This window comes from Genypterus blacodes, unplaced genomic scaffold (genome assembly GCF_046128005.1).
Source record: "Genypterus blacodes isolate CSIRO-AG114 ecotype Tasmania unplaced genomic scaffold, CSIRO-AGI_Gbla_v1 ptg000003l_1, whole genome shotgun sequence".
NCBI lineage: Eukaryota > Metazoa > Chordata > Actinopteri > Ophidiiformes > Ophidiidae > Genypterus > Genypterus blacodes.
Window position 1 is genome coordinate 10,021,570 of NW_027466817.1, and position 18,431 is coordinate 10,040,000.

The following is an 18,431-nucleotide window of genomic DNA, read 5'->3' on the forward strand; positions in this document are numbered from 1 at the left end:
GAGGGAGGGAGAGGGAGGTACACTAACACCACTCTCTCTCTCTCTCTCACTCGCTCGCTCGCTCTCTCTGCTTTTCTACTCAAAAGACTCAACTGGAGCTGAAACTGAAACAGGGCAAGACTTGTAAAAGTAGTGCAGTCTCTTGCCCTCGTTCAGTCTCACAGTTTCCTGTTCAAGGAGGCCATTTTGTAACTCAGTCTGGAGAGGAGCACAACAAACTTTGGCATTGTTTTTATTTTACTCTCCCACAGCGGGAGTTTCACAGGCGAGCTTGGACTTTCTCCTCTGCAGAACAACTTCTTTAGACAGGGGAGGTGGAGGAGGAAGAGCAGCAGGAGGGCGGTTTTCCCTCTTAGACTTTTTTTCAGAGCCTCTCATGCTTCTCATGCTGGGACAATAGAAGACTTTTGACAGCCGAGCTTGGACAGAGCGTGTGAGAAAGGAGGAAAAACACCTCTTCCTGGATAAGGATTTCTTCTTTCAGCCACGGGGAGGAGGTGCACACAAGACCCAGAGGAACTGGGACTCCCTTGCTTGATGTGTGCGTGTGTTTGTGTGTGTGTGTAGTTCAGGGTGTTTACACCCGGACTCTCTCCTTTACTGACACAGTTTGAATGAGTGTGTGTTTTCTGTGAGTTGTGTCGTGCACTGTGTGTTTGTGAGCGTGTATGTTTCGGGACTCTAAATGGCCAACGCAAGCCCCTGTATGTCCTCAGGACCCATGGCCCAGGTCTTCTTTCCTCCCGGGGGCTCCTCTCCCCCAGGCTCAGTTATAATGCAGCCGGGGACACCACTGTCCATTCCACTTGTTCCCACTCAGGGTGGCTTCCCCCTGATGGACCTGGGACTAGGGCAGGTCCCTGGTGGAGCTGCAATGGCCCCTGGTGGGGCTGTGATCCCTGGGCCTCCCACGCCAGCGGGGGTGTCCTTCATCATCCAGATTGGCCTGACCAGAGAGTCCGTCCTGATGCCCCAGACTGCTGACCTGGCCTACGTCAAACAGATGGCCTGCTCCATCGTTGACACCAAGGTAAGAATTGTGAACTGTGTGTCTTTGTGAGTGTGTGAACGTGTGTGTGTGTGGCGTCATCTCCCACGTAAAACTTGACTTACTCGTCTCGTCTTCATATCTTTGAGCTATTTATTAGTTTGTTTTGTCTCTTTGTGTGATTTTCTCTCTCCTCGCTCTGTGTTAACACCACCCTGTCTTACAAACAAACACTTGTTTATACTTCACCTTTCATTGGTTTAAACATGCAGAGGGACAAAGCGTTTGAACAGGCCGCTCTGGCAGATTCTGAGGAAAAGTAGGAAACTATGTCACATTTTGCTCTGCTCTAATTACAGCAATTAGCATTTTTCCTCGTACAGTTACAAGAGAACACAGTGTTTGTTAAGACTTTAATGCAGCTTGCCGATGGAGAGCTTTGATAGGTTGAGGACAAAGTTTGTTTCACCTGATGGTTTACTTTAACACTCATACTTGAAACTTCAATTACAAAGCGTTGAAGGCAATAGACCGGCTCTTTCAGACACAATGTACACACCTCAAAGCGAGTGAAATCCGTACAAATTGAAGTATCCCTACTCCGAGTCACAGACCTCGATTATTTGATTGTAAATCTATTCCAAAGTCTCCAACCTCCGACCGCGATTACCCAAGTTGTCATATACTGTATATTCAAAGAATGGCCCAATCCTTTCCATCCTGTGTACATACACAACTTGCACTTTTTGCCTTTAATCACAGTAAAGAAAGGCTCAGAGTATAAAGTAGATGTAAATATACTGACTGTTCTTCTTCTATGGTTCTCCCTCTGGCAGTTGACATAGCATGTATTCATTTAATTTCCGAAAGAAACGCACAGTAATAAATCTGGAACATTCTCATTTAGGAGTGTTCAGTACGATTTAATTTTCGCAAGCAAAAACCGCTGAAACTTTTGCGGAGAACCAACCTGGTGCTGTGTCAAGTTAAATGATCATCGCATCTTTGTTTAAGCTGTTGAGCAACATCAGGCCTCATATTGCCCCCTGGTGGAAAGAGTATTGACAAAGAATACACCAGCGAGTACGTGAGAAATGTCGCCGCTGAAGGGTGGAAGCTAAGATGCATCCTTGCGCTTTTGCACCGCATCGTTTTTGATCCAAACCCGTTAAATCTGTTGGCTGCTTTGACGACTGATGTAGATTTAGACACTGAACAGCCACAAGGCCTCAGTGAGTTCATCTCTGGTAGGTACGTGTTGACGTTATTTACATACGACCTAAATACGACTTCGATTGCAATATCCAAGGTGTATAAATTGATATTTTCCAACACCACAGGAATGCAGCATCATGCAACACACCAGGAAACTCAGGAAATTAAATCTGCAATCAGGCGGCAAGTTAGTCGCCCTGATCAACCGCCAAGAACTCACTAGAGCTAATCAATATCTTTTGCAGACAGAACTAGTTTGTGGTGTTTCCTTTCCTGTGGTGAGTATATGTGTATATGTGTGTGTCAATCAGGCATTCATCATGTTTTGGGGACAAAAATATGGACAGAGTCATAATGGGAAGACGCGCCTCAAAATCCGGGAACCATCAATGTTAACCATTTATTTTAGGTTTTGAGTGCTAAGGTTAGAAACAGGCTTGAGTGATGGTTAGGGTAGTGTGGTGGCTCCGGTCAGGAAAAGCCACCGAGTCAATACAAAGTCTCCACATGACTGTAAATATGTGAGTTTGTGTGTGTGTACAAACTACAAAGAATTACTGCTGTCTAAAGTGGAATCAGGCCTCCAGTCACAGTGGATACTTACAGCGGTCATTTTATTTCTGGTAACAACCACCTAGACTTTACTTCCGAGGTATTTTAAAGTAAAGAAAGGAATTCCGATGAGTCCACCTTTTAAATATCCGTATGCAACATTCAATTTGGAAAGAAATAGTCAGCTGAAGAAATTGTATTTGAAGAAAAGGTTAGGTTTCTGTTATTTTTAGTCTCTAGCTTACCGTCAAAAACAGTTAGTTAGAGAGAAAATAAACACAAGCATTTAGTTTGTAGTTTGACAATTGAATTCACATTTTTACATTTATCTCTCGCATTATTTAGGTTCTTTTTCTCCTGAAAAGATGCTGTGTCAAACCCGATAAGTGTTAAACCGCTTTTTTACCGATCCAATTAGGACATCATAGTTCCTACAGTTACACTTCCTAAACTACTATCTTTACAAGCACACACTTCCATCACCACAGGTCTACACACACAAGCTTGCATGGCTGCATTGTTGTGTTACTGTGAGTCAGACAAATCCAAGATCACGCCTTGTTAGCGTAGCTGAGATCCCAAAATCCCCTAAATACAAAACTGCTGCAGCTTTAGGTGGGAATTTGGTACAATAAGCAGCTTGTCCTGGTCAGGCGAGGGAGTGAGTGAGTGAGTGGAGGGAGTGTGTGTGATACGAGCATGTCGGCATGCATGAATGCCCGCGTTGGTGTGTTTAGGGGTAAAGCAGTGTTTGGTACCCCGCACCCCCACCCTCATATGTCTCTCCCGCTCCAGAAAGCGTGAGTCACCGCTGCTGTTTATTCACAGGCTCCCGCCTTCCATTCACACGTTTTTCCATTGACTCGCTCTCCTGGCTGCAGATCCCCACGCCAACTCGGAGTTTAGGCTCTGTTGCACTTCTCCTCTTGCGTAGTGAACCCACACTGGTGTCGATCGGGTATCGATCGGATGTGTTGACGGGGCTGTTCTATTTTATACTCTTGCAGACATTTACGTGTGAGCAGTGTCACATTTAGATCAACCACAGTGCACAGTTCACACTTGCCTCATGACAGGAAATTGGTTGACATGCAACACAACACTTTGTTTACCTTTGCAGAAGAATACATCCACTTTTAACGGTCGCCTCCCAGGTTCTAGTCTGTTCCTGCTCAGGATTCACCTGTTATACTCCTGTTGCAAACCAATATCTCCCAGTGTTTGAAAATCCCACACCTTCTCTCCTCTTCTTCTTCTTCTTCTTTTTGTGAGATTTTAAGCCAGGATGCTTTTCATTGAGCAGTCGCGCTGATGTTTGTAATTCTAAACCTCTGCTCCTCCACCATCTTTGAAACTTCAACGTCGTCATGGTTACCAAATATTGGATGTTTGCAGACAGGTGAAAACACACTGTTCTGACGCCGCCATGTCTTTTCATCTGACATCATTTCATTATCATTGAAAACATTTCTTAGCTCCTTTCCTTTCCTTTCCTTTCCTTTCCTTTCCTTTCCTTTCCTTTCCTTTCCTTTCCTTTCCTTTCCTTTCCTCTCCTCTCCATCAGGTCAGCCATCCTTTGTTCATGTAATGACGCTTGTTTCCTCTTCCTCCTCCTCCTCCTCCTCCTGCTCCCCGCCTTTCCCTCCCTTTAGATCCTGCGCTTCCTCTCCTTATCCTCTCATCTCCTGTCCCTTCCTCTTGTCTTCAACTCCTTTACACATTCAGTCCCCTCTTCCTCTCTGCACCTCCTGCTGAGTCCTCCTCAATGATCGAGTTCATTGATCCAGTCAGGAGAACAATTCAAGCCAAACATTCCAGGAGGGGATGAGTCAAAATCATGGGCTGGATTTTCTTTAGCAGATGAACTTAAAGAGATACAACATAAAAACTTAAAAACTAACCATTGCATCACTTTTATTCTTTTGTTTGGGGAACTTTGGAGCCAAAAGGCCAAGTGAAGTCTTAAATCATGCGACTTCAGAAATTCGCTACTAACTTTTTATGTGTACCTACAACTCTTTATGTGTTTGTACTGTGAGTAGATGTAATATGGTTTGGTGAATATACGCGACAAAGCAAGTCTGAAATGAATGTGCAGGTATCCAGCTATGATGTTTACACACATGAATAAATAGATTTACAAACGTCATACTCTACATCTGTAACTGGGAGTAAGCATCATGTGCGTACACACCTTTTGAATGACTTACAGCCTTAATCGGAGCACAATTGAAGTTTTCACGTGTTTGTAAACATCCTGACTGATGAATGCAGCAGACATCTTCTTGTCTTGATGGATTTAAAGTTCTGTCTGATCAGCGCTGGCTTTCTATTTGCTCTTTATTCGACGCACTGATCGGGTGTGTTACAGCATGTATGAGTAATAGAATGTGTGAAGTCAGGAGTGTATGTGTGTGTATCAAACTTGTTGAGTCCTGCCATTGTGGGCTGTGGTCACATTAAGTTGTTGTTGAAGTATCAATGGCTTAAGTTCATATTTCACATTCAACTCTGCTCATTCTGGCATTCAGCATCACATATAATACATCGTTATACTGTATCTCAGGTGAGCTTCCACCTTTCATACCCTGGGTAAGGACAGTAGCTATCCCCCTTTCTGTCCCTTTCCAGTGGCCCAGTGCTACAGCGCCACTCAGTGGAATCATTGTTATTTCAGGGAACCTGGAAGTCCCCTGAATCATCCGTCTTTCATTTATATTTATATTTCTCAAAAAACATTTATGATAAAAACCTTGTTCAGGCTCCACTCAGGCTTACGTGGTTTAAACACGTGAACAGCTTAATGAGTTACCGCATGAAACAGATGAGCCGTGTCAAATCACCTACTGGATGTACGCGGTCATTACTTAAATTTTCTTGTTATCTTATGCCAAACATTTCTATCCATCCTAGTTCTTATTAAGTACTGTAAGTTACTAACTGTTGGTTAAAAAAACACAAAGAAATACAGTAGTACACACACACACACACACACACACACAGCTGTGAGAGTCCTGCCCTGTCCATTGTTTCCACCTCCGTTTTGGAAGGCGCTGTTTCTTTATCTCCCTCCCTGGAGAAGCTGTTTGGCCCTGGGAATGGGATCATACACACCATCTCCTGTTTACCTCACTTGCACATTTATTCTACACACACACACGTACACACACACACACATCACAAGTTGTAGTGTGACTTAACGATTGACCCTGATTTTCCAGATAAAGACCCCCACTGTAACGCACAACAACAGGGCTAAATGTGTGAAGGCTTTTCCCGCTCACTTGGGTTAAAACCTTATAGCTTCACCTTTATCCTCTGCACTCATGCACGGTTTGTTGGGTTTCCTGCATGATTAAAAAGCCGCATGTACGTGTCAAAATCTCACAGGCCTTTGTGTCTCCATGAATAAATGCTGGGCAATTAGGAAAACTGCCAGGTAGCCAAACCGCACCTTCATCCAGTCGCGTGAAATTTGAGTAATGACAACACGGCAACTGACCAAACGCTGTGAAACACACAGCCGCCATAATTACTTTGTTAAACCTGACTGCTGGAAAGGAAACGGTGTCTTTTTTCAAACACATGTATCAGTTCTGCTTACCCAAATCTCTCTCTCTCTCTCTCTCTCTCTCTCTCTCTCTCTCTCTCTCTCTCTCTCTCTCTCTCTCTCTCTCTCTCTCTCTCTCTCTCTCTCTCTCTCTCTCTCTCTCTCTCTCTCTCTCTCTCTCTCTCTCTCTCTCTCTCTCTCTCTCTCCCTCTCTCTCTCTCTCTCTCTCTCTCTCTCTCTCTCTCTCTCTCTCTCTCTCTCTCTCTTTGCATGGTAGTGGAACAGCTTTGCATGACTGCCCTCGCTCCGTGTTTCCTGACTGTCGCACCAATAGCTTTAAACCTAACAGGGAGGTTTATTTGATTATTCAAAGTGCGGTTCACCACCTGGTGGCGGGGATGGAACCATATCAGACATCAGAGGAAGAGGAATAAGAGGATGAGGGATAGAGGGATGGTGGGATGTAGATGTAAAAAGTTTTAATGTTGAGCCATAGCTGCGATTTGAATATGGTTGATCTTTTCTGGGTGTATTGCGTTCACACACACGTTCCTTCGTGTTCTCATTCGTTTTGTTTAAAAACCTTTTGTTTATAAATCGTTTGTGAACTCACTTTGAAGAATCTGTTATTGTTAAAGTACAAAGAAGTGTGTCATCTGCTTGAAACCCATGAGTGTGTGCCTTGTTCGAGGGCAATGGCAGCAGTCATTTTCCCAGCACAAGTTTTCATTTTTGTGAATGATTATTGGTTAGAATAACAACACATTTTTTATTTATTCCTTTCTGTTTGTGTTCCCATTCGGCCTCGCATATCCCGACATTCCTTCTCCTCTCCCGAGTAAAGGAGACCTTATGATACTAATCCGCTGATTAGCATTGGTAAAAAAGGGTTTTGTGCCGTAATCCAATTGTGAGCCGCGCAGCAGAGCCGAGTGGCGTTTGGTTCCACGTTTGTACCAGCCGCTAAGAGAGAATTCCTCTCATGTCAAATAAACAGCACAACACAGGGCTCTTTCAGGGATGGACGGGCCGCTGGAGATCAAGGGCAGATAAACACACACACACACACACACACACACACACACTCGCCTGCCATGAAAGGGTCACCATAAAAATATCAGATAAAGAAAAGTTTATGTCAACATTTGTCCAATATAACAGATAATTCACGACTGTAACAGGAAATAATTTGATGAGCACAAACATTGATGGCCTTGGATGGAAATGTGGTGAGTGATGCTGTGGGGTTTTGCGTTGATGTCGTGTGTGTGTGTGAAAAGTGATGAGTTTTTAGGATGACGATGGCAGACAATGGGGTCAGTGTGTGGGCTGGTGGGGTGGGTCGGGTGTTGAGCTGGTCTGGGATGCTAGAGCAGTGCGGATTTATGTGTGTGTGTGTGCATGTGTTTGGAGGGGGTATTATTTGGAAAATGGCAGCGTCGCAGTCTTACCTCAGTAGATAAACACATGACATCAGTGTGGAGGAAAAAGTCACCACCTGGAAAAGAACTACAAGACACCGGCTAGACAAAGTCAGGCCCTGGGTTCTCAATATGGGGTCTGAGGACACCTGAAGAGTCTCTGTGAGGGACCTTTGCAGGAAACGTAGAAAAATAGGAAGCCTAAATGCCGCAGGATGCATCGTCTGATCAGCCTGTGGGAGAGTCGGAAGGAGGTGGAAACCCCCCGTCCACAGGCCAGGTCAGATGGTCTGTGTCCGACAAGTGTATGCTGTTGTTGTTAGGATAAAGAGAGGAGGGGAGAGATGAGGAGACGAGGAGACGAGGAGAGTAGAGGAGAGGTACAGCAACATGTGGAGAGGAGGAGAAGGGACAAACATAAAGGAGGAGAAGATGACTCAGGGTGCAGTAATGTCCCTACTTCTGGTGTTCAGTAGGCAGATTTATGTGTGTGTGTGTGTCCATGACACTCTCAGCACATGTAAAGAATGTGCAAACAGTTCTTCTTATGAGAGGCTGTGTGCGTGTGTGTGTGTGTGTGTGTGTTTCATCTGTGTGTATGTGTGTGTGCGTGTTTCACTCCAGTCGCCTGCTGACGGAGCGTTATCCTGCTTGTTTTGTAGCTACTTACCAAAGAAATACTTTCACACACTGCATTTTCATTTTACAGGTTAGTTCCACTTTGAACCTTCAATAATGTATACTAGGATTAAGATTTCCTAAAGGTGATGCATACACCTTAATGCTACTGAAATTTTCTCTATGACACTATGACTTCTTTGTCAGATACTGAGCCGTTTCCATGTTTTGTGACCATAGAAAGGTGAAGTTTGCACCTCTCACCGTCCCTGTTCATAGTCCTATCACTAAAACGCTTAAAAGGCCCAAATGAACGCAATCCTAAGTGAGAAACGATCGACGCTAACACATTATATCCCAATGTAGAACTGAAGACTTTAACTAACAGGATAATTGTCCCTTCGGTGAGGCCCGATCTGTTGCACTGATAGTCAAATGAGATTTGACCTTTTTAAGGATCCTGCCAAAAGGAAATCTACATCTTATCTTACATCGTCTGTGTGTGTTGTGTTTCCATTCACCTGATTTACGTGCTTCAGTGTGCACTTCCTTATTCTCTGGAGCTGCTCACCACAACACGTCGAAGAGGAAACAAACGAATTCATGAATCAGAAAGAGTAAAGTGGTGCAGTAAAACATTTATATAATAGCAGTAAATAATATTAGCGTGAAGGAGTTATTAACATTTTATAACCATAGAGTGGAGTTACAGGCCTTTTGTAGTCTTCAGAATAGAAGATAGGAAATAGGTATTTTATTTCTTTACTCCTGAGCTTGTGCCACACTTCCTGTGTGGTATTTGCCTGTGTGTATGGATCAGTAATCAAACTTAGGTATTTCCTCTCTCTGGTGGATTAGTGCATCCACTCTGATGTCAGAAATTCAAAATGCAGAAACAAAAGACAATGACATGGAGAAACAAACGTTAACTAGTTCTGCAACTACTGTATGTTGATGATATTCTGATGCTGAGTACCTGAATGCTAATGTGTCTGAGGTGTCCTCACAGAGGCATGTGAAGAGAAAACATCATAGGGCCGAGCAGTGAGCCTTGTGGCACCTCACAGTGCTGCTCACTGTCATGTAGATGGGACCTAAACCATCTTTCAGCAACGCTTACAGAGGAGTGAGAAGAATGTATAGAATACATATTGTGTAGGCATTAGAGTCACATCCACGTTGCTACCGATCACTTTTCTGCTCTGCTGTGGAAAACAAATCTTTTCACTGGACAGTCACAAAAAAAGTCTCACTTAAAGTAGTTTCAGTTTTTGTGCTACTTGTTGCTCGTTTAGTTTCCGTCTTAATTAGTTCTTTACTCAGACCTGCTTTCTCATCTTAAAAGAATGTTTCTTCTCCTTACACTCTTGCTGTGAATCAATGGGTTGTTCACGGCACACAGAGTGGATTGGATCCAAGGTTCCTATCAGCTTACCTGCCCAGAACCGAGAAGGAGGTGGAGCAGGATAGAGGTAAGGAGGAAGGAGCAACAAAGGTCGCTTCAGAGCAGCCGTGCGTGCCTCCTTTATCCTCAGACCCTCTCTCCTGCCGGCCACGGCTCTCATGTTTCCCTGCCCGTCCTGCTTGATGCTCGCAGCAGAATGAGACGCTTTGTCCCTGAGCTCCTGCTCGAGACTAAGCCTCCTCTGCTCAATGACTGCAGACACACACCCACACACACACACACACACACACACACTAGGTAAAAAGATCATTGAGACCAACGTGCATAAAGAGGAAAATAAAATCTCAATTAAAGAATAATCAGATAAGATGAAGGTTGAATCTCTCTTAATCTCTCTCACCCCCTCTCTCTCTTCTCTCTCTCCCTGTTTTCTTCCACTCAATCTCTCTCTCTCTCTCTCTCTCTCCATCTCTCCCTCTCTCCCTCTCTCTCCCCCCCCCCCCCTCTCTCTCTCGCCCCTCTCCCCTCTCTACACGTGTTCTCATTTCTGCTGTTTTCTCTGTGTGTGTTTCACTTTCTCTTCACGGATGTTTTCTCTCTCTGCTTTGCAGTCTGAGCTCCATTTTGCCCACAAGACTGCAACACTGTAGCCAGATAGGCAGACAGGTGTGTGCTTGTGTGTGAGTGTGTGTGGGGGTGCAGGTGGTGGAGGTGTGTACTTCACTCTTCACTTGACCTCCATGACCTCTGCTGTGAAAGACAATTTGTGTGATTTCTCAGCTCATGAAAGTTGGGTCTCTGTTGGTGCACGATGGCCTGTAGCTTCAGGGTTTGAGTTCTGCAGGATGTGTGTGTGTGTGTGTGTGTGTGTGTGTGTGTGTGTGTGTGTGTGTGTGTGTGTGTGTGTGTGTGTGTGTGTGTGTGTGTGTGTGTGTGTGTGTGTGTGTGTGTGTGTGTGTGTGTGTGTGTGTGTGTGTCTGCGTGATAAACCGGCAGGCTGTTTCAATGCCTTCAGGGTTGTGTGCCTAATGTTATTTTCCATGGTGTAAAATGATGTGTGTTTGTGTACAGTGTGTACAGAGCAGCAGGGTGGAACAGCATATTTGCGTTTTAACTGTTGTTTTGTCATGCATGTATATGTGTGTGTGTGTGTGTGTGTGTGTGTGTGTGTGTGTGTGTGTGTGTGAGGGTTGGATTCACTTCCCCCTCCAGTCTCGCAGGTTTACACAGCTATCTGTGGTATGCAGAAACTAGCAGGTCAGGAATGTAAACCCGGCAAAGTCCCTGTTCCACACACACACACACACACACACACACACACACACACACAATGTGAGTTAGGGTTAACAAATTGAACACTGAACACAATTATTGTCTAACGAAGCATGTGAATGTGACCCTGCTGCTCTGTACATCAAGGATCCAGCAACAAGTGGAATTACAAAAGCCTTTGTGAAGTCAAAGTCATGGCTGCCATGTTTGTGGACTGGTTTCTATTTGTTTTTAGCTTGATTGCCATGAATTCTTATTGACAGATATATTCAGGAGTTATGGGTGAAACTCAGACTGCAAAGCAAATTTTCAAATTTTTGATTTGAATTTATTGACACCTGACAGTCAAAATTTGCACAAAAGTAGGATTAGCAGAAAGTAGAACTTTAAAATTAGTCATTCTGTACAAGGAAAATGTTTTTGTTGTTAGTTGTAGGGAAACTACTGACACAGGTCGCACAATTATGTACCTGTGTGTCGTCTCTGCCTGTGGGCGTGTGTGTGTGTGTGTGTGTGTGTGTGTGTGTGTGTGTGTGTTCAGGGCCTGTTGCCGGTTCGATTAGGGTGACTAACTGAAGAGAAACACATTTACAGAACTTGTGTGGCTGGTGTGCCAAAGGGAGCAAGCAATGAATCAAATATGTCAGAAACAAATGTCTATGGATTCTGTCAAACGCCTTCCCCAACACTTACAGCAAATCTCACTACCTGAGAGCTGCATGTAAGTGCCGCAGGTACACACGCGTGACCTCGAGCGGAAAACGAGCAGTGTGAACGCTCCGGCAGATCAACCTGAGATACAAGCAGAGACGCCTGCTGCAGCAGCACACAAACAGCATCACACAATGTTTGTCTTGAAACTAAAGAAGCACTGTGAGTTTAGGAGCTCATTGATTGCACTTGTTGGCAAACAGTGGGTCTGTTTGTTTGTGTGTGTGTGTGGGCGTGTGAGTGTGCGTCCTTTACTTGCTGTGATCAAGGAAAAGCCAGAGAAGCGTACTGGGAGTAAAGACGAAACCTGACATGCAGAGAACAAATTAGAAAAAAATTAAATATGATACAATATAAAGTAAATACAGTGTGTGTGTCAGCATGAGTCCACTGGTTCACTCATTTGAGCTCTGGATTGAATCATAATATGTTCAGCCCTGCTTTCAGTTATTATAAGACTCACATGTCTTTGATACGAAGTGGTGTAAAAATGCCAACACAAGCTCTCTGTGCACCGAGGCACTTCCTTGGCTTGCATGTGGTGTGTGTGTGTGTGTGTGTGTGTGTGTGTGTGTGTGTGTGTGTGTGTGTGTGTGTGTGTGTGCGCGTGTGCGTGTGTGTGTGTGTGTGTGAGGAGGGGTGACAGTGATGGCACCGGGGGAATACTGCTCACTGACACAAACAGGAAAGCACCAAACATAGCAGCAGCAGCAGCAGCAGCTTCTGATTACAGATGCATTCATGTTGTACTATGTTTGCCTGTGGACATGCAAACAGCAAAGTATTGGAAAAGGATTCAATCCTCTGCCGTACGTCACCTAATGAACGTAGCTCTTGTCACTCTCTCTGTACACACTATTCCCTCTTTGTGTCTGCCAAGCCCAGCGGTTGGTTGACGTCATGGGTATTACTTAATTCCTATCCTATCATTCACTCCTGCGCCTCAGTTAAAGACAACAGTTTGTTTTGGGTGTCATTGTTTCCTCAGAACAGCAGCGTCTGCAGCCGGGCCTCTGCAGGTGCCTGCAGGGCACAGCGAGGGCAGGGATTGCTGGCATTGTTGTCGTCTGCTCCGTTCTTTCGTCAGTTTGTGACCTCACGGGGCTTAAAAATAGAAAAGTCGGCCAGTGCGACATTTGTTCCGTCGGTAACACCATTGGCACAAAAAAAGAACCTGTGTTGCTCCACGTTGTTGTGAGGAGCGAGTGAGGGCGGATAGCTGACGTCTTTGCATTCCCGTCGCCACAGAAACACCCAATTACAATACACACACGTTTCAAGACTTCACACAGACTCATCACCATGGTGAAACTTCAAAATTTGATTTAAAACTTTTTTGCAGTGTGGGTGGGGTTTGGAAAGAAGACACTAAAGTGACGACATTGTCCTATAGTAACAACATAGTCCTATAGAACATGAGAGCGTGTCCCTGTGTGTGTGTGTGTGTGTGTGTGTGTGTGTGTGTGTGTGTGTGTGTGTGTGTGTGTGTCTGTGAGCGTGTGTACTCGCTCACATGTCCAGGAGGGTGTATGTTTTGTTACCCAGTACGACATGGATGTTTAAACAATGTGCGTTGTTTGAAGGGATGCAGTGTGTTTCCTCTTGACTATAAAATAGCTGGATCAGGTTCCTGTTGTGATAAGCAGCTTCTGTTGCGGAGACGCGTCGGCTCGGGACGACCATGTACGGCCACAGAGCTCAGAGCTCACTGCACTGTTTACTGCCTCGCTGTCTTCTACTTCTGCCTTTTTCGCAGGGTGTTTGTCGTCACTCGAATTGCTCCGAGCCGAAATGCAGTGATCAGATCCCAATCTGCCCTCAACAACAAAGTACAACATGTGTACGTGTAGATAAAGTAGCTTTACTGTCCTATTTCGGAATGTAGTCTAGGTGAGAAACATCTGGCATGTTCGCTGTCGCAGCTGCATCTCAATTTAAGATGATTGAGTTTGTGGCTGTTGCTTAACGGCAGCATTAAGCAGTGGACAAAGCAAAGTTTAGGCAACTGTCTGCACTGATTTGGATGCTATTAAAATGACCTGAGGACCAGTGAGCTGGCAAAGATGCAGGAGGAATGACAGAAATGCTGAAGTTTACTCCCAAGATTGTGGGGAAAAACACCAACATGGGGGATTTCGGACGACGATAAAATCACAGATTACAGATCACAGATTACCGCGCGTAAATGTCCCCATGTGGGACGTTTACTGTACCAACAGGGAGTGAACGACCCAAATCAGTTATTGAACTTTTGTGCAGAAGAGAGCAAGAAACAAACCAGTAGATGAATCAAATGCATAAAGGATGCTGAGTAACTTTGTGACTTTGCTGTGTGGCTATAAAAAGCAGAGCCCCGGTCAGACTGAAGCACTGATGGTGTGTGTGAGCTTGTGTGTTTGTGTGGCCTGGTGGTCTGAGGCTGCTCAGCTGCCGGAGGGGAAACGATGGGGAGGATGAAAAGCAGTAGCAGGCGGCTTTCACAGCAGGACGTCGAGGCTTCACACGTACGGCGTCGTTTCATGAAGAGGCTCTAATTATAGAACGTTTGAAAGGCCCTCACGGCTGCAGAGAAGCTGAGCCGGCAGGACGTCTTCGCCGCCCCTTGTGTGCAGTCGTTGCCCCTGCTTTGATGAGGTGAGATGAACCTGTCGGCGTCGTGCGCACACACAGTTTGCTTTTGTGTTGTTTGTGCGGTTAAAATCTTGACTTTCCTGCTGAAATAAAGACACTTAAAGCAGCAGTCTGAAGATCCTTTCACACACACGAGTACCAGAACAAAGCAGGACAAGCATCAGCCAACTGCAGGTCCATTCAAAGACGTGCAGACCTGTAAGAGAAGCACAAACATCTACACAATGAAGCAACGCACAAAAATAAACAAGTAAGAATCTAGTTTGCACATAAATGACCTGATCAACCTGAAGACTGTGATGTGCTTGGAATAACTTTTGCGACGCACTCCTCCCCTTCTCATCTCTCACCCAGAACATGATTGACAGTTGAGCTAGTGAGCCCCCTTGTGGCAAATGTTGGTATACTTCCGGCTTTTCCCCCCCACATGTTTGAACATAACCTGAAGCTGATTCACCGGTGCTATAAATGTGCACATACAGTAGTCAGGTGAGGAAGAGGAAGGAAGGTTATTGTTTCACATTGTGTGGACTCCACTTTGTCTGTACTCGCTGAACTCTAAACAAAAGAGGCTGCAATCCCTACCAGTGTGACCTGCATCATATGACCAGAGGATGAGGATGTCAACAAACCAACAGAATAAGAGCCGAGAGGAAATTGGTGTGTGTGTGTGTGTGTGTGTGTGTGTGTGTGTGTGTGTGTGTGTGTGTGTGTGTGTGTGTGTGTGTGTGTGTGTGTGTGTGTGTGTGTGTGTGTGTGTGTGTGTGTGTGTGTGTGTGTGTGTGTGTGTGTGTGAATACAATGATTCTGAGGTTGAATTTCCCTCTCTGAAGGTTTGTTCCATGACATCAAACTGATACGATGAGAAAGAGGTTTTTGTGTGTGTGCAGTGTACACACGTTGACATCACTCATTGTTTGTTTCGGAGTTTTGATGCCTTTGTGTGAAACGAGTGTGTATGTGTGTGTGTGCGTGTTCATGTGTGTGTTTTTAATAATGGCTGATTTAGATAAAGCTGTTTGTCCTCACAGAGCAGCGAGGCCCACAGCAACAGAAAGTGACGGCCGGTAGGGTTTGTTTGTTTTTTGGCCGTTTTTAATGTTGCTAATTCATTGTGGCTCTATTTGATATAAGTTTGCGTTTCTGTTACAACGTGTAGTTAAATGTTTTTGCTGAGGGAGGAGGAACCTTCAGTATATATGCGGTCGACATTTTGAAATAAGGTTAAATTAATTCAGTCGCTGTCCTTCATCAAGTTCAGTGAGCTTAAAAATCTGCGCACTGCAAACAGAAAGTAAATCCAGTCCACTGAGTTTAAGAGTCCCAGAGTAAAAGTCTCGAAACATTTCTGGCAATTTCTGACCCCAGGAATCGGAATCGGATCGCATTATTTCCAACATCTCTCATTCCATATTGTGCATGGTGATGAGCGACTCAGGGGTCCTGAACATACGAAGGAAGACGAGGAACAGAGACCAAATGAATCCAAGGGGTCTTTCGATTGTCATTCTATAAACATACAAGTGGACATATTGACTAAAGCAACACAGGATCTCATGTATGTAATGAGTCCTGTGCCACTAAATTCCAAATGACGAAACCAAGTATCACCTTCATGCATTTTGTCCATTAAATGACAAACAACATTATCATTTTGCCGATTAAATGAATGTGTTGTTGTTTCTTAGTGTAAACTGTCCCAGTCTGAGCAGGTCTGTGGGTGCTTGCGTCATGAAAATATACATTTGGTGTGTATTATGTTTCTTCCGTGTAAGCGATCGTGGTAAACACCTGCCGCTCCCTGCTGCTGAAAAACACACGCAGTTTCCTCCCCTGCCACAGCCACAATAAATCAGTTCACCATCTTCTTTCATTAGTCTTTCATTAGTGTTCTGTATCGTCTTGTTTGATGGAAAGTCTTCATCATGCTCTAAGCCGAAGACAACGTTTGGAGAAAGTAGGTTAGTCGAACCATTAGTTTGGTGGAGGGAACCCGTCCAGCACCAACATTACATCAGCATGAGAGAGAGAGAGAGAGAGAGAGAGAGAGAGAGAGAGGGGGTAGTGGACCACATTGAGCTCAGTGTTGCCGCGCTGACACAAAGACAAATCTGTCTCATTCTCTGTCCTCCTCCTCCTCCTCTCTCCACGTTCCCTCTGGCTCCTTCCTGTCGTCCTTTTCAGAGTGTGGAAAAAAGTTGAAAAAGTAAAAAGAAGAAGATATCGGAGCGAGAGAGAAAAAAGAGATGGAGGGATGAAAAAGAGAGAAGCAAGGAGACGGGAATGAACAACAGGCTGAGGAGGAGAATGGGAGTGATGGGGAAACGGGGGTGGGGAATGAGAAGGTAGAGCCTAGTTCATAATTCATTTCGCTAATAATGGCTTCATTGGCCCGAAGAGCTGCAGGAATAGTGCAAGCAACACACGGCAACCTGATCCCTGGTAACCCAAAGAAAGCAGCTGGAGACACAGCCCTGTCTCCAGGCAAAGCACTCTACACCATACAGCACCACGTATGATTATACACCCAGCTCTTTGTCCACACACACACACACGCACACACACACGCACACACACACACGCACACACACAGGCACACGCACGCACAGAAATCCCCTGTACAAACCAGCAAAATAATCCGTGATCTACAGTAAAATCTACTCGTGTGAGGACAAACAGAGCTGCAGATGGAGTAAATACATAAAAGATACTTTTTTTCAAAACTGGTATAACAGCCTTAATATGAGCAGTAAATACAGTTTGTAGAAATATTAGAAATTCAAGTGAAAGTCTTTTTTGTTCTTCATTCGTCGTCGAACAGAATGAATGTGAAGGATTTAATCAAAAATGCATCAGGAATTTATAGAATTAACTGCAGGTTCACTACAAATCTTGGAATTTGCTGGTTTCTTTTTTTAATTTGTTTTGTTTTGGAGAAATGAAAATGTACACAAAGTTTTTAAATAGTGCTGAAAATTTAGTAAATCATATTTTTTTGATAAGAACCACAATCTTGGTTCATCAAGCAAAAATTGGAAAAGTGAAAAAATTGAAGATATTTTTATGTATTCAAATTCTACTTTCTGAAACCACCTAGTGACGGTTGGTATGAGACGTTTTGATTCTCTGTTTTCAACGATCAGCTCGTGTTCAATAATCTATAAATCCCTGGTAAAATCTGAATTCATGTAACTAAATATGAGGATTTTTATGACGTACATATAAGTTATTTGCATGTTTGTCTTGCTCTTATTGTCTGAGACTAAGTGTGTATAAGTGTTACACACAGGGCCAGATATACAGAGCAGATATGGAGTAGAAAGTGAGTTCTCGCCACATTGACACAGACTGAGAGATGTGTAGAGCGTCTCTTCCTTCCACTCTCCGTTCTACTTCTTCTACTTTCTACTTCTCAAAAACTGGAATGTGGGAGGAAAAAAAATGATTGTGACTGTGGTTTGGGGACTTTAGGGATTCTGTGTAGAGACTTGTGGTCTGCTCAGACGTGGCAACTGCAGTTGTGGTGGGTACATTATGTGTGCTTTGGGTCGTAGGCGCAGGATAACATGACTAGCCTCGCGCTCGAGCCTGTCGGGAAAAGTCAGCAGTAACGACTGTCTGGGCTGAGCTGCAGGATTATAGATGAGTTTGGTTCCCGTTATGTGGGTTTGGACAAAACTGCAAGTCTCCTCTGATCTGGCTTCTGTGGGTGTTTGTGTAATTACAAGATGCAGCGTTCGGTCGTACTGTCGGTAATCACAGGAATCGATGCCCACAATTGTAAAAGGATTCACTTCTCTTGTGGGTTTGGAGTCTGGAGGAGGGAAAGTTTGGAGCCTCAAAAACTCTGCCTACTTCTGGGGTTGTGGGGTTGGTTGTGAAAGGCTAAATGGATTATTCAGTGTGTTGTTTAGTGTCTGCTCAGCCTCAGCAGGGGTGGTATGAGACCAAACCAACAAGTTTTTATTGTTGTTCCATCACACTCTACCCAATATGTGCCAGAAGAAGTGGAACTTTCAGGACATACAGACCTCTGACAGGGCTACAAAGGTGGTGACTCAGTGAACA

The 18,431-nt window shown here is 44.5% G+C and overlaps 1 protein-coding gene across 2 annotated transcripts in view; it reads left to right on the plus strand.

Moving 5' to 3' along the window:
• The window catches only part of prkd2 (protein kinase D2), a 34,055-nt gene continuing 15,624 nt past the window's right edge, over positions 1-18,431 (plus strand). For both annotated transcript variants that reach the window (XM_076141473.1, XM_076141479.1), the window contains exon 1: positions 1-1,030. In XM_076141473.1, coding sequence (XP_075997588.1) covers positions 686-1,030 — 345 coding nt within the window. In that variant the 5' untranslated portion in view covers positions 1-685. The remainder of the gene's footprint in view (positions 1,031-18,431) is intronic.